Source organism: Terrapene carolina, unplaced genomic scaffold (assembly GCF_002925995.2).
Source record: "Terrapene carolina triunguis isolate 2854851 unplaced genomic scaffold, T_m_triunguis-2.0 Scaffold84, whole genome shotgun sequence".
Taxonomy (NCBI): Eukaryota; Metazoa; Chordata; order Testudines; family Emydidae; genus Terrapene; species Terrapene triunguis.
Window position 1 is genome coordinate 38,919,043 of NW_020664435.1, and position 22,997 is coordinate 38,942,039.

At 42.7% G+C, this 22,997-nt stretch overlaps 1 protein-coding gene across 1 annotated transcript in view; it reads left to right on the forward strand.

Annotated features, from left to right (window-relative positions):
• The window catches only part of PLXDC2 (plexin domain containing 2), a 254,133-nt gene that overhangs the window by 135,384 nt on the left and 95,752 nt on the right, over positions 1-22,997 (forward strand). The window contains exons 4-5 of the mRNA XM_029911008.1: positions 15,073-15,195; positions 18,713-18,831. Of these exons, the coding sequence (XP_029766868.1) occupies positions 15,073-15,195; positions 18,713-18,831 (242 nt within the window). The remainder of the gene's footprint in view (positions 1-15,072; positions 15,196-18,712; positions 18,832-22,997) is intronic.

Below are 22,997 nucleotides of genomic sequence, written 5' to 3' on the forward strand. Positions count from 1 at the left end.
GACAAGTTCTACAGAATAGATTTTTTTTTACAAGACAGCTAAAAGCCTACAAAATTAGAATTTCCCCTGCAGATGCATTTAAACTTCTTAATATTTTGCAAGTTCAAGGTTAGCTACAGTAGCATGCCAAGACTGCATGCCAGTAACTGCCAAGATGTACAGCGGTAATCCTTCCTCTCCTCTCTTCTTTACTCTGGTTCTGACCCATCTAGGAACCAAGCTAAAGGCTTTGTTTGGTAGGCTGGAGGTGTAAGTAGGGTTACCATACATCCGGGTTTCCCCAGACATGTCCGGCTTTTGGGTCTTTAAATAGCCGTCCGGGGGGAATTTGTAAAAAGCTAAAAATTTCCGGGATTTCCCCCCGGACGGCTATTTAAAGACCCAAAAGCAGCTGACGGGGCAGCCGCGCCAGATTGAGCCGCTCACTTGGGGCCTCTCCAGCAGCAAAAGCTCCTCCCCCGCTTCCCCTCTCCCCTGCAGCTTCAGCACGCCGGCAGCGCTGCGCGGCAAGCCTGGGAGTGGGGAGAAGCGGAGCACTCAGGGGAAGTGGCAGAGCGGAGGTGAGCTGGGGCAGGGGGGCGCGGGGAGGGCTGCCCGCAGCAGGTAACGGGGTGGGGCGCAGGGGAACCGCTCCCCGCCATAGCTCACTTCCGCTCCGCCTCTGCCTGCTGCCTTGCGCGCACAGCCGCGCCGCTCCGCTTCTCGACCCCTTCCTCCCAGGCTTGCCGCACGATCAGCTGATTCAAGGCAAGCCTGGGGGGGGCAGAGAAGCGGGGTGGCTTTGCGCTCAGGGGAGCAGGCAGAGCTGGAGCGGAGGTGAACTGGGGTGGGGCGGGGCAGGGAGCGCGGCGAGTCAAGGGACAGGGAGCAGGGGGGTTGGATGGGGCAGGGGTTCTGCGGGGGCCTGTCCAGGGCAGGGGTGTGGAGAGGGATGGGGCAGTCAGAGGACAGGGAGGGTTAGATGGGTTGGGGGTTCGGGGGGGGCAGTCAGGGGACAGGCAGCGGTTGGATTGGCGTGGGAGTCCCGGGGATCTGGCAGGGGCGGGGGTGTGGATAGGAGTCAGAACAGTCAGGGGACAGGTAGGGAGTGGTGTCCTAGGGGGGCAGTTAGGGTGGGGGGGTCTCAGGAGGGGGCAGTCGGGGACAAAGATAAGGGAGGCTTAGATAGGGGGTGGGGTCCCGGGGGGTGGTTAGGGGCAGGGGTCCCGGGAGGGGGCGATCAGGGGACAAGGAGCAGGGGGGGTTGGATGGGTTGGGGGTTCTGTGGGGGGCAGTCAGGGGGCAGGAAGTCAGAGGGAGTGGCTAGGGGGCGGGGCTTCCCCCCCCCCGAGTGTCCTCTTTTTTGAAAGTTCAAATATGGTAACCCTAGGTGTGAGTCACTTGAGAGCTATCAAGTTTCAAGGCTTCTCATTGAATAGATACTGTTTTCCACTACAGATCATTATGATTCTATCCCCGTACCTTCTCTGGGGGAATAAGTGCCTGATCAGACAGAAATGATGAGTCATTAGAATCTAAATAGCCTCGTGTCTTGTTTTCCCATGAATGTGAAAGTTCTATCTCCACAATTCAAAGAGTATAAATATGTAATTAAAAACATAGGAACAGGTACATCAGTTACAATTAAAGCTGAAGTTTGGTTATTTCCTGCCACGGTCTCTTCGCTGGCAGTATTCTCCCCCACTCCTCTACCCCTCCCTGTGATATCCAACATCTTTTTGACAAGGTCCATTTTTTGGCATTTTAGAAGAAAAGTGTCTACTGGCAGTGTTTCATAGTACCTAAAAACCCCTAAATCCCTTTGCTCAATTAAATGGGATATTCAACAGAATGGATTACAATCCATCAGATCATATATTTTTTTTACAAAAGTAATGACTATTGCAGCAACCTAAGAAAATCACTCGCATAACTCAGTGTCAACACATTAGAGAGAGAAGGTGGGTGCATCAAATGCTTCTGTGGAAAATTATTAAAATATATCAAAAACGCAAAGGAAAAAGTATCAATTCGCAAAGTTGTTTCTTGGTGTAGCGATCTCTAAACTATATTTTAAACCACTGAACACTGATAAAATATTTGTCACCCTGCTTAAATGAATATGTAAGCAACACTGTTCCTGATGTGTTATTTCCTTCGTACTACATCTTACCATTTATTCATACAAAAAGCTTGCAGCTCTACCCCCAAGTGAAATATTAGATTTGATCTCAAATATATGAAATAAAACAATGGGCCAGATCTTCACCTGATATAAATCAGAGTTTTTCACTGAAGTCAGTAGAGATCAAACAGTTTACACCTGCTAAGGACTGGCCCAATAACCCAAACTCTGCTTTTCCACCCCAGGGAAAATTCTAAAACAAATGGAATTAAACCTATTTACCAAATACATTTGAAAGCATTTCTGTACAGTTTGACTCCAAACAGATATCTTCCAACCTAATGAAAAGATGTGTCTCAAATAGTAAAAGAAAATTTTATAACTCAAGGTTAGAATAGTTGCAGCAAATCTGTCTTTTACTGCCCAAAGAACTGCTTTGAAGGATTGTAGTGTTTTTTAGGAAGGAAATAAATGGAGTATGGTCAGGGCCGGCTCCAGGCACCAGCTTGTCAAGCAGGTGCTTGGGGCGGCCGCTCCGGAGAGGGGCGGCACGTCCAGGTATTCGGCGGCAATTCGGCGGATGGTCCCTCACTCCGCCTGGGAGCGAAGGACCTCCCGCTGAATTGCCGCCACAGATCGTGATCGCGGCTTTTTTGTTTTGTTTTGTTTTTGTTTTGGCTGCTTGGGGCGGCCAAAACCCTGGAGCCGGCCCTGAGTATGGTGTAAATTCTCATGTCAAAGATACTTCACTTGTCATCTCACTTGCGGAACAAAACTGTTCTGGAGTTTTTAGGTTTGTTTCAGCAGTTAGGAGAAGTTTCTGCAAATCAATTAGAAGAGTTTGAAATGAGCTTATCTGGGATAATTAACCTCAAAAAGATTTTGGCCACGTTTTATTAGATCCTGAATTTTAAGATGATTTATTTTACAAAAACATTTTGAAAGGAAGATATCAATGTATGTGAATGGCTGATGTGGAACCATTTGCTTCAAAGGTGGCCTGTTTAAGTGTCAAAATAAACTTGAATCTTGATATTCTTCTCCATGATTTTTTCAGCAAACTCTCCCCCCCACCCCCCAACTTGTTAAGGTGGGATTTTTTGAGGCTTGAAGCCTTTAGATCAGAGAGTTTTATCTAACAAGCTTGTGTTACAGTGTCTGCTTTTAACCTTAAACATTTTGGAGAAGATTGAGCTTCACCGCCTGTTTAAAACAAAAATAAATTCCTGTGCCAAATGTGTTGTTTGTGTGTTTCCTACAGTGCTGCTTTGCTGGATTTGATTCAGTTTTAACGTTAAAATAACCATTCGGAAATCCTAGCTGAACCATTATTTTGAATGTAACTTCTACTTTCTCCAGTCTTTTAACAGTAAATACTATTATTTTAAATGCATTTCCCCTACATTTCCTTTAAAAAACATAGATGGAGAGTCATTCATTTCCCACAAGCATGCTTCATTTGGAAAGCTAATGGTTTCACCCATATACTTGTACAAATATTCTGAATTCCTATTCCACATATAAAATGTGTATAAATGCTCAGTTGAGTGTATTTATATGAAACAGATCATATATTTAAATGTATATTTCAAATAACAGTGAAATGCTTTAAATATATATTATTTTCTTACCTACGGAATATGGTAAACGTTATGCAAAGTCTGCAGAAGGCATACCATGTATTTTGCATACTGTGCACATAATATATTTGATTAAATGTACTAGAAAATTCTGGCTCACAAAGGAGCACAGTACTAAAAAAACCAAGTGCAGATGTTTGTACAGACAACTGTGCTAATGACCACCCAAATTCTGCCTGCCAATGGCAACAATGTTATCCGTGTGCATATATTGGTGAAGGTATGGTGTTGGTATCCTGTCAGTATCTGCAGATTCAGCCATGTCTCCTCTTTTCCTACCCCTCCCCGTTGCATAAAAAAGCACAGAAGTGGGAAAGAATTTTTGAAATAGTTCAGCATTTGAACTCTGGACTTGGACTTTGCACATGTATAACACATAGGGTGACCAGATGTCCCAATATTAAGAACTTTGCACATGTATAACACCGAAGGTTACCAACTTTCTAATGGCACAAAACCGAACACCCCTGTCCCGCCCCTTCCCTGAGCCCCACCCATGCTCCGCCCCTTCTCCAAGGTCCCGGCCCCGATCACTCCATTCCTCCTCTCTCCGTCGCGCGCTCTCCCCCACCCTCAATCACTTTCACCAGGCTGGGGTAGGGGGTTGGGGGGCCGGAGAGGATGCGGGTGTGACATTGCACTCTATATGATTTTATAAAAATATGCTGATGAGTGTGAATATAATGTAACTAAAATATGCTTCATGCAAAAGGTCTCTTATAAAGTATCATTACAAAGCTTATAATCTACTGAGTGTGATCATCCTCTTTGTATAAATGTATCACTTTTGTTTCTAAAACTAGAAATATGAAATATAACTCTGAGGGCCTGTTGTAATTATGCAAAATGTGGGCCATTAATGGTGGTTTGGAATCTTGATGGCTCCCATCAGCCAGGATAATTGACTGGGATGGCTCTGTTTGCAGGCAGGGCTTCCTGTGAGTCAGGCTGGGAGGAATGAAGGCTTGGAGTCTCACAGGAAATATGACCATGTCACCTGGTACTGAAATCCATCTTAAACCTGGTGCTTTTCCATTTAGAAAGGGGGATGGGGACCCAGAGAAACAAGATTCCCGCCTTGTGCCAAAGCCATATAAGGGAGTGGAACAGAACAAAGGGGACTGCAGTCATGAGAAATCCCCTAGCTACCACCTGAGCTGGAACAAGGGCTGGACCAGGGGAAAGGATTTTGCCCAGACTAGGAAGGCATCCAGTCTGTGAAAGAAACTTATTGAAACATCTCTGAGGGTGAGATTTTATCTGTATTCAGTTTTCTTACTGTATTAGGCATAGACTTGCGGGTTTTATTTTATTTTGATTGGTAATTCACTTTGTTCTTTCTGTCACTACTTGGAACCACTTAAATACTACTTTCTGTATTTAATAAAAACACTTTTTACTTATTAATTAACCCAGAGTATGTATTAATACCTGGGGGAGCAAACAGCTGTGCATATCTCTCTATCAGTGTTATAGAGGGTGAATAATTTATGAGTTTACCCTGTATAAGCTTTATACAGGGTAAAATGGATTTATTTGGGGTTCAGACCCCATTGGACATCTGAGTGTTAAAGACAGGAACACTCCTTAAGCTGCTTTCAGTTTAAGCCTACAGCTGTGAGGGGACATGGTTCAGACCTGGGTCTGGGTTTGCAGCAGGCTAGCAGGTCTGGCTTAAACCAGGCAGGGCACTGAAGTCCCAAGCTGGGAGGGCAGGGAAAGCAGGGGCAGAAGTAGTCTTGGCACATCAGTTGGCAGCCCCAAAGGGGTTTCTGTGATCCAACCCTTCACAGCAGTATCCAGGCAGCGCTTACCACAGCTCTCAGGAAGCAGCCGCCAGGTCCCTGAAGCCCCTAGGTACATGGGTGGCCAGGGAGGCTTCGCGTGCTGCCCTTGTGCCCACAGGCGCCACCCCCGCAGCTCCAATTGGTCGTGGTTCCCAGCCAATGGGAACTGTGGAGCTGGCACTGGAGGCAGGGGCAGGGTGCAGAGTCTCCCTGGCTGCCCATTTGCCTAGGGGCTGCAGAGACCTGCAGCCATTTCTGGGAGCCACGCGGAGCTAGGGCAGGCTGGGAGCCTGCCTTAGCCCCTGGCCCCCGCTGCGCCGCCAACCGGACTTTTAACAGCCCAGTGGGTGGTGCCGACCGGAGCCACCAGGGTCCCTTTTTGACCGGCTGTTCCAGTCGAAAACCAGATGCCTTGCAACCCTAGCCACGGATGAGGGGTTTGGGTGCAGGAGGGGGCTCCAGGCTGGGCCAGGGAGTGGGGCGTGTGGGGGGGTGAGGTCCAGAGTCCCTCCCGCACCCCAACCCCCTGCCCCAGCCCGGAGCCCCCTCCCGCACCCCAGAGCCCTCACCCCCAGCATCACCCCTAGCAGGAGCCTTCACACACCCCAACTCCCTGCCCCAGCCCCGGAGCTCCCTCCTACACCCAAACCTCTCATCCCCGCCCCATCCCCAGCTGGCGCCCTCACTCCCCCGCACCCCAACCCCCCTGCCCCAGCCTGGAGCCTTCTCCCGCATCACAAACCCCTCATCCCCCTCATTAGGGGGAGGGATAGCTCAGTGGTTTGAGCATTGGCCCGCTAAACCCAGGGTTGTGAGTTCAATCCTTGAGGGAGCCATTTAGGGATCTGGGGCAAAAAATTGGTCCTGCTAGTGAAGGCAGGGGACTCGACTCGACTCAATGACCTTTCAAGGTCCCTTCCAGCTCTATGAGATAGGTATATCTCCATATAAATAATAATAATAAAAAATCCCCGGCCTCACCCCCCCACAGGAGCCCTCACCCGCCCCTGCACCCCAACTCCCTGGCCCAGCCCAGAGCCTCCTCCTGCACGCCAAACCCCCTCATCCCTAGCTAGGGTTGCTAGGCATCTGGTTTTTGACTGGAATGGTCTGTCAAAAAGGGACCTGTTAAAAGCCCTCATCCCTGGCCCCACCCCCAGCCGCGCTCACCCCCCTGCATCCCAACACCCTATCCCAGCCTGGAGACCCCTCCTGCACCCCAAAATCCTGACCCCCCGGGCACAGCTGGAGCCCCCACACACCCCAACACCCTGCCCCAGCCCAGAGACCCCTCCTGTATCCCTCATCCCCAGCCCCATCCCAGAGCCCACACTCCCTGCCCCAGCCCAGAGCCCCCTTCTGTACCCCAAACTCCTCATCCCCGGCCCCATCCCAGAGCCCACACCCTCCCGCACTCCGAACCCCTCGGCCCCAACCCGGAGTCCCCTCCTTTAACCAAACCCCTCATCCCCAGCTGGAGTCCTCACCCCCTCCTGCACCCTAACCCCCTGCCCCCAGCCTGGTGAAAGTGAGCGAGGGTGGAGAAGAGTGAGTGATGGAGGGAGGGGGATGGAATGAGCGGGGGGCAGGCCTCAGGGGTTCGGTTTTGTGTGATTAGAAAGCTGGCAACCCTACTCTGTGTACAAAGGGACCTGATCCGAAGCCCATGGAAGTCAGTGCGAGTCTTTCAGTTGATTTCAGTGGAGTTTTGATCCACTGGTCATGTTGTGATTTCTCCATCACGGAGGAATCCCTAGAACAGGTACAGTCAGCATTGCCAGTTCCATGCCAGCCCTCCAACAGCACCTAGGGTTCAAGTAGGCTGAGGGTGGGTGATGGCCAGAAGTTAGTGCAACCCTGATGCTGGCGGCTCTGACTCATGCCAGGGACAAACTGGTGGCCCCAGGATCTGAGGGATAAAAGAGAGCATAAAACCACCTCCCTCAGAGACCCAGCACGGGGATCATGTTGGAGCCATGTAGACTGCTACCAGTTGGCATAGTTTATAGCAGCCCAAGATAGCTCTATAAACTATGCCGGGACCAGGGCAGAAATAGTCTGAGAATCCAGGAGATTCAGCTGTCTCCTTTACAGCTTCCCCTCTCCGCTGCCTGCAGCGGTTTTTGCCTGGATTTGAATGAAAATGATCAGTAGAGGCTGCGTACTCTCCCGCTCGTTAAATAAGGAATATAAAAGGGCGAAATGAAAAAGATCATTTCAACAGCACACAGCAAGATGGTACAGGGGGAATGAATATCTGCTATTACATCTCTGCTACCACAGCTGCTTATTTTTTAATATAAAATCACACAGCTGACATCAGGGCTTCATAGCTGGTGTATCTCAGGCCATTGGGGTATAGGGACAGATTTTTCTCCATTTCCATTTTTTTGGAAATTCTTATGCCATTTTCCTTCTAATTTGTGTGCTGCTAGAACATAACTAATAAACCTGCAGTGAGCTGTACGCTCGACTAGCAACTCAGCCTCTGCCCAGTGGAAGCCTCTTTCATGCCAGACCTTCCACTGTACTATCACTGCTGGCAGATGATTACTTTTCCAGCCTGCTAACCAGAGCTCTTTGTCTTAGCAGGGCTTTGAACATATGGTTTTGCTCAACACTGGTTAAATGATAATAAATGGGTACAAGGTAATACAAGATAATACAAGGTAATCTGATTTTTGCATGTGTAAAGTGATGCTGTTTGTTTAGATTATCCTTTAAAATGTGCTTCAAGCTCAAGGTGTGTGTACCAATATATTTTTAAAATAAATTTCCAATTGGCCCAATAGCCACATTAACTATCCTTCCCAAGCCTAATACCTCCTCTTTAATGCACTGGCCATTAACCTGTCCTCTTGGGAAAGAGATAAACCTTGGTATGTGCATTGGAAGTCAATGATTTCAGGTACACTCAGGCTAGCAGCCAGAGTGAATTCTAGAGCTCAAGTCTCTTCAGTGACAACTTCCTTTTTACAGCCCCATCACTTATCATCTGATGTCAGGTGCTGCAGTATTGCACAAGGGGAGAGTGGTCTCTAATATAACCAAACCCAATCCAGTTAGGGCTTGGTTGGTCATAAAACCAACTCTTGTATAGCACTGAAACATGAATACACATGTACAGTAGGTGCAGAGTCAAGTATCACCATGTGGAGGCACTTGACATGCTGTATATTTTATTCTGGGATTATGCTATATGAATTTCATCTAATGCTCCAAACCAGCTCTTGTCATTTTCAGAGCTACAAGATCAAGAGAAAGACCATTACACTTTGCTATAGAGTCCTTCAGACAAATGTCAGAAAAATGCTTCTCTGCCTATATTTGTGAATAGATTATAACATTCCCAGTCCTGTCAAATTAACTTCTTGGTAATTGGAATAGAAGAGGACACCGTTTTATATATTTATTTTTAATAAGGATGGTTTTGGTGAACTAACAAAGTTAAAAAGACCACCTATAAAAGCAATGACAGGAGTATTTCAAAATGAAATTCTGCATTCATTATCTATGTTACTGTCACCTGGAGCCATGAAAACTTTTATTGTTGAAAGTACAAGTGTCATGAGGTGGAAAGAATTTTTCATACGATGTTCTTGTTGATAGCTTTGTACAGCCAAGTAACTTCTTCCATGTAAGGGGTTTGTGTTTTCACTCAAGGATAACTAAATAATACAGTGAATGCAGTGGGAGTGACTTAAGAGATGTAGATGGCCAGAATTGCCAAGTACATTATTGTCAGTTGTCAGATTACACCTTTTCCCACTGGCATTCTAAGTATCTTCAAATAAAATATCTTTGTTGAACACCCACCGTAAGCTTGCAAACAAACAAGTTCCTGTAAATGCCAGTCATTCAAATAAATGCTATAAAACCTTACAAACAACATGTACACAGACAAAACCCTTGTAAATCCACATCTTGCAATAGCTTCGAAGGAAACCTGGACCATAATATCTGAGCGTCTGAAGTATGTGCACTCTGAATGGAATCCTTCAGACTCTTCTACGTGTGTATAACACCTTTTTGCAATAATACTTCAGCTGAACTCTTTACTCAGTCGGATTTGTGACTGCTTTTAGATATCACCTATTGTTTGAGTCATCCCTCTACGGTATCCTGGAAATCACAATCTAAGCTGTTTATTTTGGTCCTAATTCCTCAATGTACTTAAGTATGTGCCAAAATGTAATCCTGAACATGTGAGTAGTCCAACTGAAGTCCGTGCATGATCTCACATGCATAAAATGAGGCACATGTTTAAGTACTTTGCTGAATCAGGGCCTTAGAAAGGAGACTATTTCCAAGGCAGAGTATTTCATTCTTTTTACTTACCTGTATATCTCATGTGTTGGCATGTCTTCAGTGAAACAAAGGGTGCTGAAAAGTGGGAAATCTGTGTAGCCTAGTGGCTAGAGCACTGAGCTGGGACTCAGGAAATGTTGGTTTTATTCCTGGCTCAGCTACTGGCCTGCTGGTTGACCTGGGGCAAGTGAGTTCACCTCCCCATCCCTCAGTTTCTCCATCTGTAAAATGGGGACAGTGATCCTTACCTCTTTTGGAATCTACTGATGAAAAGTGCTATATAAAAGCTAGGTATTGATATTTAATTATTTATTAAATGGCTTAGTTATTCACACTACCTGAAGCCAATATCCTACAATTTCCTTGAATTTGGTGAATAATGCAGGAAGTTTATGTTGGGTGACTGGTGTCTATACATGTCTATTGAAAGTGAATAAAAGAGGAAGAAGCCAAATTCTGCAATCCTTACGAAGGCAAACTGCCACTGATGTTTGAGAACCAATACTGGGCCTAATTCTGTCCTTGGATCAACTGATGAAAATCCCAGGTAACTCCACTGAAACTGGTCAAGTGTGAATCTAAAGCAACCAGTGGAACAGAGAACACCATTTGGTTTTGTCTTCTGTAAATGGAATTGAAATTTTGGAAATTGGCCTAGATCAACTAAAAAGCTGGCCCACAATGTGCACTTCTCCATCAGTTTGTACACGTATGTTTGTATGTACATGTGCACCCACACACCACATAAGATTTAGCCTTTTTATTTCTATACTATTCACCTGTACTTACTTTAGGTTTTGTTTATACTTGTTCTTGTTTTACATAGAGCTGTTTGTTATAACTTATAAAATCCTGAACAACAGAGTTTGATAAATTTCATCCGAACATTTTAGAGGCAGCTAGTATCTTGTGTATCTAGCTTTAGTCCTTTTGGATAGGTTTGCAAAAGAGCCTTCCAAACTCTTCCCACAAATTGAGGATTAAGTGGTTCAGGAAATTGTAGGTCTGGAAAATTCTTCCTTGACTAAGTGAATAGATGGTTATTACTACCATCAGAAAACTGGCTTACAGACAGTATAAGCCACTGCTTGCCAACTTTCTGTGGAAGCCCCTTCAGGGATACGTTAAATTTGTATGTGCTACTTACTTGAAGTATTAGTGGCAATGATAAAATATCAACAGTGGTTCAGCCTCTGAATCTCTGGGACACTTTGAACTGACTTTGTGTTTCTTTCCAAGTTGTTCTGAAGCATGACGGGAGTTCTTATTAGAATGACCTTTGTTCAGAACCTTCCTGGTTTTGTTATCACCCTTCCCGCCCTGTTTCCACTGTTATCTAAAGGAAAAATGTACCACTGGCAAACAAGAAGAAATATGCATTATGGCTACTAACTACCTGGATCGATTTATTTATTTACTTAAATATTCTAACAATTAAATTTTTCCCTTGTATTTTTGTACCTGTCCTGAGTATTAGTTGTGATGGTATTGTTTACAAATGTGAACTGGGAAGAGAGGGTGTGCAAGCGTATGAGGACATTGGAGTTACACCAGGAATTAATTTGGTGCAAGGTGTTAAAAGGTAATCCCGATACATGAATGTGACTTTCAAGATTGAATATATCACCTTCAGCATATTAGGGGTGTGGTTGTAGGTATATAGATTTAGACAAGAATATGACAAAAGGCATGTACGTGTTCCCTCAGGGACCATCAGCACTCAAGTGCTGAATGAAACAATAGATATTTAAAATGTCTCAATAAGCCAGAGGGAGAATGCTTCTCAAGAGAATTACATTTAAGAAGCAGACAGCAATAACTGTGAACTAATAAAAATGCATTTTAGTGACCATTGTCTGGTAGGATTTCTGCTTAACCTAAGGAGACATATGGTAGAATACAATTCATGTTGAAAATCCATTTGCAATAGGACATCTGAAAAGTTTAGATTTTAAGTGACTAAAAAAGCACATGAAGAAAAGGTGAGGAAAGAAAAAAATACAGTTTTTTATAAACAGAGAGAATTAATTTTTTTCTACTAGTTCACAAAAGTGAACGTTGTAAAAGATGTTTGGGTGTGTTTTGTCTGTCTCTGTGAACCTCTGAAAACCAGGTCACCTGCAGTTAGGGACCTAAATATGGATTTAGGAGCTGAATAGTAAACATCCAGGTTTTAGAATATAACCAGCATTGAAACTATGAAACTGCAAGCTGTGTTTTAAAAGAAAACAAAGGCAAAGGAATCCTCTAATCCAGCCCACGGGAATGTAGGATGTTTCCTAGAGTATATTTTCTCGTGTTTTGTCCAGCATAGTTTTAAATTTTTGAATTAATAAGTTTTCTATCATTTCAGCAAGAGATTACCTCATTATATATAGTGATAACTGCTACTATCCAGGCAGGTTTTTTTTTTTTTTAAATAGCCTCTCTAGTCACTGCACAGTGCAACATGTAAAACTGTATATCTGACAAACTCAGTTATACTGTGCAAGCATTTAGTTAAAAGGGGTCAATGAAAGATTGTTAGTGAAGATACATGAGCGGGGAGAGGTGGTTATGATATGGGCTGGCACTCAGGAGATCTGGGTTAAATTCCTTGCTCTGCCACAGATTTCCTGTGTGGCCTTGGATAACTCATCTAATCTCTTTGTGCCTCACTTCCCTGTGACAAAAGTGGAGTTGTGCTATAATACTTCATGTTGACTAGAGTTGACTGGAAAACTGGTTTTCTGTCCCGTAGGAAAATGAGAGTTCCAGATTTTTTGTTGTTGTTGTTGTTCTGAAGTGTCAAACCTTGGATTTCCTGTGAAGGGAAATATCCTGATTTGGGTGCCACCAATCTCAGATATCACTGTCCCTCTATGCAATTCCTTCTTCCTGTTTTGTGTCCAGATTAGATAGAGGGGGAAGAGAGACACCCCTCCCCCCCAGACAGGAGATGGAAGGGTGAGGAGGGGGACGGGAAATCCATGTGCCTGAGACACGAAGGAACACATTCACTATCACCATTGCTGCTACCACCACTCTTCCCATCAAAACTTTCATCAAAGTTGACATGTTCCTGCAAAACAGCATTTTCCGATGGAAAACGATCTTGTTGGAAATTTTTTCAACCAGCTCTAATGTTGACCTGGTTGTTGGGATGTTTACTGTTTGGATATATTGGTTTAGCTTCATAGGAGACAGAAAGGACAAGCAAGCTGGAAGGAAACAATGGCTTAAGATAAACCACCCCTCAGTGAACACTAAGGGTTCTTAAGAGACAATGTCCAAACTATTAACTGTGAAGTATCTACCTCCTGACTCCAGCCAGCTTACAGGACCAATTTTGACAAGCAGGGCCAAAGCCTGGAAATTGACAAGCAAAAAGATAACAGTTTAGAAAGAGACTCCCTTTCAAGAGGGGGTAGCTGTTTAGAGAGTTGTTTGGGGAAGGCAGACTGAGATGGGCACCTGCTGGGTGTCTGAAGATGCTTAGGCTACCATCAGCGGAGAGTAAGCCTGGAGGTAAGATAGATATGCATGCAGGTTTTACAATCCCTCTTCTTTAACTATTTTGGTTTTGAGAAGGCCATCTGATCATGATATACGCCACTGGTCACAGACTCCTGAAGGAAAGAACCATAAGTGCCAAATTCAGTCAGATCCATTGAGTAAGCATGGTTAATACACAGAGTGCTGTAGTCCAGGGCCCGGTCTAATAAGGCTTGTCTGCACAGAGACACTCAGGAAAGTTAAGATGCATCAACTAAAGCTCTGAAGTGAATGTGTGTTAAATCCCTGTGTTAACACTCCTATTCAGGAGTAAAGTGGCCTGAGTTTGTTGTAGCTTAATCCTAGGAGAGTATCCACTCGGGGTTTGATGCATTTGATGCATTTTAACTGCAGAGTACAGTAGAACTTCAGAGTTACGAACACCTCAGGAATGGAGGATGTTCGTAACTCTGAAATGTTTGTAACTCTGAACAAAATGTTATGGTTGTTCTTTCAAAAGATTACAACTGAACATTGATTTAATATAACTTTGAAACTTTACTGTGCAGAAGAAAAAATGCTGCTTTCCCTTTATTTTTTTAGTAGTTTACATTTAAGACAGTACTATACTGTATTTGCTTTGTGTGTGTGTGTGTGTGTGTGTGTGTGTGTGTCTCTCTTTCTCTGCTGCTGCCTGATTATGTACTTCTAGTTCCAAATGAGGCGTGTGGTTAACTGGTCAGTTCGTAATGCTGGTGTTCATAACTCTGAGGTTCTACTGTATTTTCACAGCTTCAGTTAATTTGTCTTAACTCTCTTGAGTGCCCCCATGTAGACATACCCTCAGAGGGGAGAACTGCAGAATTCCACCTCAGTATAGGTAAAGGCACCAGGCTTGGACCTGACTCAGGAGGGGCGCGGCACTCAGAGAGACTAGAAAGGTGACAGAGATGTAGCTAGCCTTGAAGCCATGACAAATACTTGTCTCTCTCACAATTCAGCCGCCTTGTTCATTAAGATTGCAAGTCCTTCAGGGCAAAAATTGTCTCTTAGGCTATGTCTACACTGCTCACCTTACAATGGCATGGCTGTGCCACTGCAGCCGCACTGTTGTAAGATGCGCATTGTAGCCGCTCTTTTATCACCAGGAGAGAGCTCCCCCGGTGACAAAATAAAACCACCCCCAACGAGGGGCGGTAGCTTTGTTGACGGGAGAGTCTCCCAATGATGAAGCACTGTCCACACTGGTGATTTTCATCACCCCTGAGCAACAAGTTTTAACAACGAAAGTGCAGTGTAGACAAAGCCTTACTGTGTGTTTTACAAAAAGAAGGTGTGGTCTCATCCCCGAAGAGCTGACAGCTGAAAAGACAAAACAGGCCGACTAATGAAGAGGGGGGATACAACACATGAGGAAAGTAGCAAAGATGGTGATTGGCTGCATTTTGATAATGCCTGCTTTCTCAGCCCTTCTGAGTTTCACCCCAAAACTGAAAATAGCCTTCACTGTACAATGTTTCAATCTATTTTTTTTGGCTCTATGAAAATCTGTTCCTTGAAATGATTCCTCCTTTGTTCAGAGCTCATTCTGATTGCCCTCGTGAATCTTTTTGTGCCATTTATTCTGTTGTTTAATTTACTGTTAGAAGTTGGCAATAGGATTAATTTATCTTTAAAACTCTGGCAATATCTAGTTAAATCAGACATTTGTTAAATCTTTTTAGAAATGACTTATTTTTTTTCTTCTTCTTTATTGTAGGTTTCATATATACTGGAGAAGTTGTGCATCGAATGCTAACAGCTACGCAATACATTGCACCCTTGATGGCAAATTTTGACCCCAGTGTGTCAAGAAATTCAACAGTGAGATACTTTGATAATGGTATGTGATAGTCTTACATAAATGAATTTATCTATCCCTTGGCTATTTATATTTTCCTAAATAGCTTTTAAAAGAAAAGATGAAGGCTACTTAAAATATTGTATGTGGCTAATAGGCCATCTAAAGAATGTGGATAAATATTCGTAAAATGGATTCTAAAACATGGTTAGACATTTATGAATGGATTGTATTAAACAGTTTAAAAAAACCCCACAGATGGTAGAACATGTAATACCACTTCTAGACTTGAAATATACTTTATCATTTTAAAGAGGAAAATCTATCTCCTACCAAGGTGCATAGCCCTCTTGATTCATTTGTGTAGTAAGTCCTGTCCATCCAGTAGCTATAAAGAAAATAGCCTTGTGAGATGTAATATTAAGCATACACAGAGGCAGGGCATGTCTGAGGTTAATAAACCTGTCACTGATTAAATGGGCAGTGTGCCCCAGTATAGGAATTCAATAAACTTCTCTATACTAGCAGTCCTTCATAGGAAAATCTGAAAAGCTAAAAAGCAAAGTGAAATGTTATACTTACGGCTACTCCTTGGGATACATTTCTAAAGCATTAAATATGAGGATTGTAGTCATGTAGTCTGTTAAAAATCAGCATTTTGAAAGCTTGATCCTCTGCGATGAAATGACATCTAATGCCTTAACTCAGCTCTGATCTCTAGTGGCAAATCTAGTGATGCCACACAAGATACTGATTCTATATTTCATATTTAAAACTTTAGGGTACAATTTTAAAACATGTATGCTTAAAATTAGGCATCTAAGGCCAATATTTTCAACAGCAGGAGCCTAAAATTAGAAGGACTGCTTTATATTTATGTTTATATTAATAGGGACTGTGCCTATTCCTGAGAAGGGAGAGTGGCTGGGCCTGGAAGTGCCCACTCTACAAAACATTCTTTTTGTATTTGCTTTCTATGAATATTCTAACAAATGAATTTATGGGGAGGAGAGTGAATTGTAAGCACATTTTATGCAATCGTTGTGACTATATTTCATGTTTGTAATCATGAGTATTCATGCCAGAAAGTTATGCTCATCCAAACAGAAATCAGCAGTGCCTATATGTCAATCACAGTCCAGTAATTTTTTTGCAGAGTTTATCTGACAAAACTATTCAAATAAATACATTTGAGAAAACCGTGCTTCCTTTGCAGACGATTTACAAAGAAAAAAGTGGTGACATTCATCCAATACATTTTTTGACATGAATTGTTCTGCCAGCTGTGGTCCTAACATAGCAGTGTGTTTGGTCAGCTATTTTATTTCTTCTTAAAGTTATGTTTGCTGAGAAAGATAAAGGCTATATGGAGAATTTCCATTGTCATTAATTGTTAATCCAGCTATACAACCAATTAGGTGCTATTGTTGAACCTGTATTGTTGATGTAGCACTACGTCTGTGTATCTATATACACCTCTACCTCGATATAACACTGTCCTCGGGAGCCAAAAAAATCTTACCGCGTTATAGGTGAAACCGCATTATATTGAACTTGCTTTGATCCGCCGGAGTGCGCAGCCCTCCCCTCCCCCCCGGAGTACTGCTTTACCATGTTATATCCGAATTCGTGTTATATTGGGTTGCGTTATGTCGGGGTAGAGGTGTATGTGTGTATTTATATTATATGTCATATACATGAATGACAAATGCAAATCCCTGCAGATATAATGGAGCTACAGGTGTGCCATAACCACTGAGGGAACCTGGCTAACTGAAAGGGATCTGAATGTCCTTGAGGAGGAACTGCTTAGGCTCCATACCTCCCTAACATAATTCCTTGATCCCTGGGAGGGGCAGACTCCATTACATTGCCCTTAAAGTGATGGGGCTAGGCCTCAGAGTATGTGTCCACCCTTGGAAGTAGCTAACATTTCCATAATCATGAAGTTCTGCTCTGCTGCATGCGCTTTAGGACCAAGGATTTGGCTGGTTACTGTAAATGAAAAGAAAGAGAATAAGTCACATCCTCAGCTACATAGTTCTGTTTTTGCCTTTGTCATTCTCCCTCTGCTGTTTCTCCTGGAAGTGCATTAGTTACTTTGGAAATAATTCTGTATCAATATGGGTAGAGCTTAGTGACCTACCCGTGTTGTCACCTCTCATGGAACCCAGCCCAGCAGACAGCTCCCCTGGGGAAAAAGAGCCAGTGCCACTGAAGCTGCTAACTCCCACTTATGCACAGGAGGGCTGAGATCCATAGGGGGAGCAGAGTCTGGCCCATTGATGAATTTTCGTTTGTAACATTATGCAGGTGAAAATGAATCCTGAAATGGGAAAGGTCCTTTTAAAATTAAAATTTAAAATAATCTACTTAGCATTCAAAAATGAGCTTTCATGCTTATTGCTGTCTATGAAGAATACATTGCGTACAGTATTGATTTATGCGCTAAGACCATGAAATATACACTTGCAAATGATGTGATAGACTTGCATGTTCATAGTTTCCTAAAACATATTGGCAAAAAACAGGCATATAAGCTATTGTGCTAAAGATCTATGGCTGAGGAGTTTGCAGGATGCATCCAACGTGTTGAGCTACAGGCATATTGACCCACCTTGAAGCATCTTCGTGACACTACACAAGAAATGAAATAGAGGTTTTGTGAATCAAAGCACATAACTCCCATTAGTGTTAAAGGGAGATGTGCACTGGGGGAAGGATATAGTCCTAAATATGAAAAAGACATTTTCAGTAAACACTGTTGTGGTGATAAATTCCTTTCAGCCTAGCTGCCTCAATGTGTTTTGTAACCTCTCATCATCTGTAAAACATGTTTGCAGGGCATGTGAGTCACTTGAGGGTACATTTTTAGTGTGGTTCATGGGGATCCAGCCAGACAGTTCCCATGAATATTAATAGGCCTTTTGCAACTAAATCTCTGCACACCTAAGTCCGCATTTAGCCCCATCTATGGCTTTTTAGTGGCTTTAATTTAAACTGTATAGTTAATATTTATTGGCAACCCCTAGTATTCTTCAGCATTCAGAAACACAGTGAAACCTTACAGTGTACAGAAAAATTAATGTTGTTTATATTGCTGCATTGTTAATGGAGGAAACTGAATACCTTAAATAATCACTTTTTCAATACCAGCAATTCCATTAACTTTTCAACCTTGATAGTCATTGGTTTATAGGATAAATGAAGGACATTGTGGTGTTGTGATTAAAGCAGCAAACTTGGAGTAGGAATACTGGGTTCGGTTCTTGATAATTGACACTGACTCACTCTATGACTTTAGGCAAGTCACTTAATCTGTCTTGACTCAAATTTATCTATATAATTGATATAATTAATTATAACACTGTAATATCACATGTTACAAGAGGGTTTGGTGCTCAAGTAATGTTTATAAGATTTGTGGTGCTTTGAGGTTTTTGACTGAAATATGATATATAGGGACAAAGTATTGTTTTTATTTAACTTCAGTAAATGCTTACACTAATGTTAATGAATATTTTTCTTGTGTTTTTCTTCCCCTCTCTGGGGCTCACAGGCACAGCGCTTGTTGTCCAATGGGATCATGTACATCTGCAGGATAATTACAACCTAGGCAGTTTCACTTTTCAGGCTACCCTTCTCAATGATGGGCGTATCATTTTTGGATATAAAGAAGTAAGTTGCGTCTGAAAACTATCATTTGAATCATTATATCACTTTACAATCCCACAATTTCTGTCTGTCAGGACTTACTCTGTATAATGTTTAGTTTGGTTACTTGAAAGTTCAAATGTGTCAAAATCACTTTTATATTTTGCTACACATAAGATCCCTGTTCTGCTGAAACTTGAATTCCTTTGTAAACCTGAAGGTCATATGATTACCTTGAAAACCGTGGCTTGAATATCACAGTTGGTGAATTTCATTTGACTGTAAGGTGATACTTTTCTGGATGTTTTCAGTGCTGATTGTTTAGTAAAGTCCTAGCGGGGGTTGGGAAGTGGAATCTAATTTGATGGATTAGTTTAGCTAGATTTGGCCCTTTTGTAAATATTGTATACATAGTAGTTGCCATTAACAAGTGACCATTTACCAATAGCTACCATACCTTGGCATCTGAGACACTGCAATATTTTCCTGTATATAAATAAATAACTGTCGTATCTCACTGTTAGCTCTGTGTGGCGTTTTCAGGTTATATGTAGATTGGAGACAGATTGTTTGTCCCTCTTGGTAGCAGAAAAGTGTTGGGTGGTGGCAAACAAAGAGTCTTTTCTGCTTCAGTTTTGCTCGCTTAGGCTCTTGGAAGTGCTTCAGAAGCTTAGAGTTGTGACCTACACTTTGGACTCACTTCTTTCCTTGCTGATAAAATGAGTTGGGGGGATGTTTTCTAGTCAATTTCATTCAAAGTTGTTTGTCCACCTTGTTACTTATGTTCACAGTGACAAGATACTTTTTAATCTCATTTTGGCAAGGAGATTTTGACTTTTCCTTTTGGATGTGGACCTGCCTATGGTTATTAATTTTGTAGAAGGGAAGGATGTGGCTAGGGTGTGGCCTGGGATTCAGAAGATAAATTTCCTACCCTGCGACAGACATCCTGTATAAGTACAGGCAGGTCACTTAATCTCTCTCTGTCTCAGTTCTCCATCTGTAACATGGGGATAATAGTACTTCCCTAGACTGTATTAAAGTCTTGGATACCACAGTAATGGGGCCATATAAGCACCTGCTATAGATAAATGCCCCTTGTCACCTCCAGACTGGATTATTACAATGGAAAATTAATGGGGCTAATTCTTAAGACCACTTGGAAACCTCACGTAGTGTCAAATGTGTAGGAGTGCCTACTTAGCTGTGTATCTCACAGGGGACAATGCTGTGTTTGTGATCCTCTCCAACTTTGAATTCATTTCTGGATGTTACACAAGATGTTAGTTTTGATTTATAAAAATGTAACTTGTTTGACTTTGGAACAGATTTTCCCTCTTGGTACATTAGCACAGCACTCTGATCTTCAGGGTATGCAGCAAGACTTACATTTTCCCCCTGGCTCTCAAAGAGGAGGAAGGGTTAATAGGAAGGTTTAAATCCTGTGTCTTGAATGCTGTGTCATCATTTACACCTATGCAGAGTGGGTGTCAGAGACTGTCATTTTGATTTGGTAACATTTTACAGTCATTTTGCACTCATTTTGTATAGGTATAAATATTAATAAAAGGGGCCAGGCACTCCGATACCACCACATTTGCTCCAAAGAGAAACTTCAGAATCAGAACACACATCTAAACACACTTAAAAACTGCCTTCTCTAAAGAAGGCAACTCCACCAGAGAAGTAAATCACATCATGGAAAAGGCCACCCAAATACCCCAGGAGAACCTGCTTCAATAGAGAAGAAAAACCTCACAGACTTCAGACCCCTAGTTGCCACCTCCCACCCCAGACTGGAACCCATATAGAATCATAGAATATTAGGGTTGGAAGAGACCTCAGGAGGTCATCTAGTCCCTGCTTAAAGCAGGACCAATACCAACTAAATCATCCCAGCCAAGGCTTTGTCAAGCCAGACCTTAAAAACCTCTAAGGATGGAGATTCCACCACCTCCCTAGGTAACCCATTCCAGTGCTTCACCACCCTCCTAGTGAAACAGTGTTTCCAAATATCCAACCTAGACCTCCCCCACTGCAACTTGAGACCATTGCTCCTTGTTCTGTCATCTGCCACCACTGAGAACAACCTAGCTCCATCCCCTTTGGAACCCTCCTTCAGGTAGTTGAAGGATGCCATCAAATCCCTCCTCACTCTTCTCTTCTGCAGACTAAATAACCTCAGTTCCCTCAGCCTCTCCTTGTAAGTCATGTGGGGATCCTCAAACAATTACAATCCATATTTAATGGGGACCACATCCTGAAAGAAATCATTGCTGAACTCCCTCTTCTGGCCATCAGACAACCCCCCAGTCTTTCCCAGCTCATCATCAGAAGCAAGCTCTACACAGAGTAGGACCTATGAACTCAAAGCAGCACCAGACCCTGCCAGTACTCACTGCTATGACGATCAATACCCCCCCAACACATCTTTCAAGATTCACGGGTCCTACAGATGCTTTTCACAACGTGTGGTATACCTCATCCAGTGCACTAAATACTCCAACAGCATCTGTGTGGGTGAAACCAGACAATTACTGTGCTCTTGAATGAATTCACACAGAAAAAATGATAAAAGAGAAAAACACCACATTACTTGTGGGCAGACACTGCATAACTGATCTTTCAATACTTGTCCTCAAAGGAAATCTGCTTGACATCTTCTAAAAGTGAGCCTGAGAGCTTAAATTCATAACTCTGCTAGACACCAGAAATCATGGACTGAAAAGGGACACTGGTTTTATGTCTCATTACACAATTTGTAACACACCACACTGCCTGCTACTCCTAATTGCCCACTTCAAAACACTTTGTACATAACAATCTAACTCCCAGTTGCCCATTTCATTTCAAGTGACTACCTCCAACATGCATTACCTCTTCTGCTGGACAATCTGTCCCATATTGTATTTAGCTCAAACACTCTGCTTCCTTTCCCAGAACTGAGGAAGAGCTCTGTGTATCCTGAAAGCTTGTACCTTCCATCAGCAGAAAGTTGGTCCAATAAAATATATTACTTCACCTACCTTGTCTCTCTCATAACCTGGAAGCAACATGGCTACAAGAACATGCAAAGTACAAAAGTTAGACATGTGGCAAAAAAGTTGGCCAATAATACTGAGACACTGAGAGTCAACTGTTATCTATAAGGAATCAAGATTAAAAATAACTCTGACTACATGCTTCAGGGTATTGGGAGTGGAGTGGAAACTAAAGCACCTTACCTGAAGCTTTCACGTCTCGCTCCTATTTATTCAAACAATCTGAGATTTCCTTTTTCATATCCTTCTTTCTGTCATCCTGGCCCACTACAGGCCTTCTGACCCCATAAATACTGTGATGTTGTATTGAAGCAAGGTCTCACGTCCGGCTTAACAGAGTTCTAGAGAGCTGTGCTATTAAAATCTTGCACATTCTGTGAACTCCCTGGTCAGGTGTACTCCAGAGGTATTTTGCATTGCTTACCTTCAAAGCCCAAGGAGACTCTGAACTCATGTGTTGAAAACAGCAGCTAGCCCAGCAGAGATTGTTAGCACTACTAAGACTTCAGAATGTGTTCCAGGAAAAGCAGGAGGTAATTTGGATTTGGGAAGAGGGAGCTGAATTTTCAAAACTAAGTATTTAAGTTCTCTACCAAATACGGGCTTGGGTTTAGTCTAGTTCTTTTTTTCTCTGAACTTGTTTATCCATCCCTAAATAAGTATTTTTATCATCCCCTTTTCTAGTGTATCTTTCTGATATTCCTTTTGCATTATAATATCAGAATTGATTTACAAGAATGTAAATATACTTTGTATAAGCCAAAGGCTTCTGTGTATTATAAATTCCTATGAGGAAAGAAACTAGAAACATTTTCAAGTAAGTTGAATGTTTATTTTTTAGTTTGTTTACTGTATACACATTTTCTCTTTGAATGCTGCTTTGCTAATACTTAATGTTATTCAGCATGCTGAACCTCACTGAAAGTGTATTATATTGTCTAACTAATGCAGTTTACATTAATGAATATTTTACTGGTAGTTTGTAATGCTTAGGACACACTGAAGTGAGAATTCAGTTTTGTCAGTAGAGGATATTAATAAACAATCTGCAGGGGAATGTGCGTATGTATGTTTTAATCGTGACTGCCCTCTGCTTCTATAGTAAATCTCAGAGAAGGTCAGTTTTTAAGAGCTTTACAGTTTATTAAA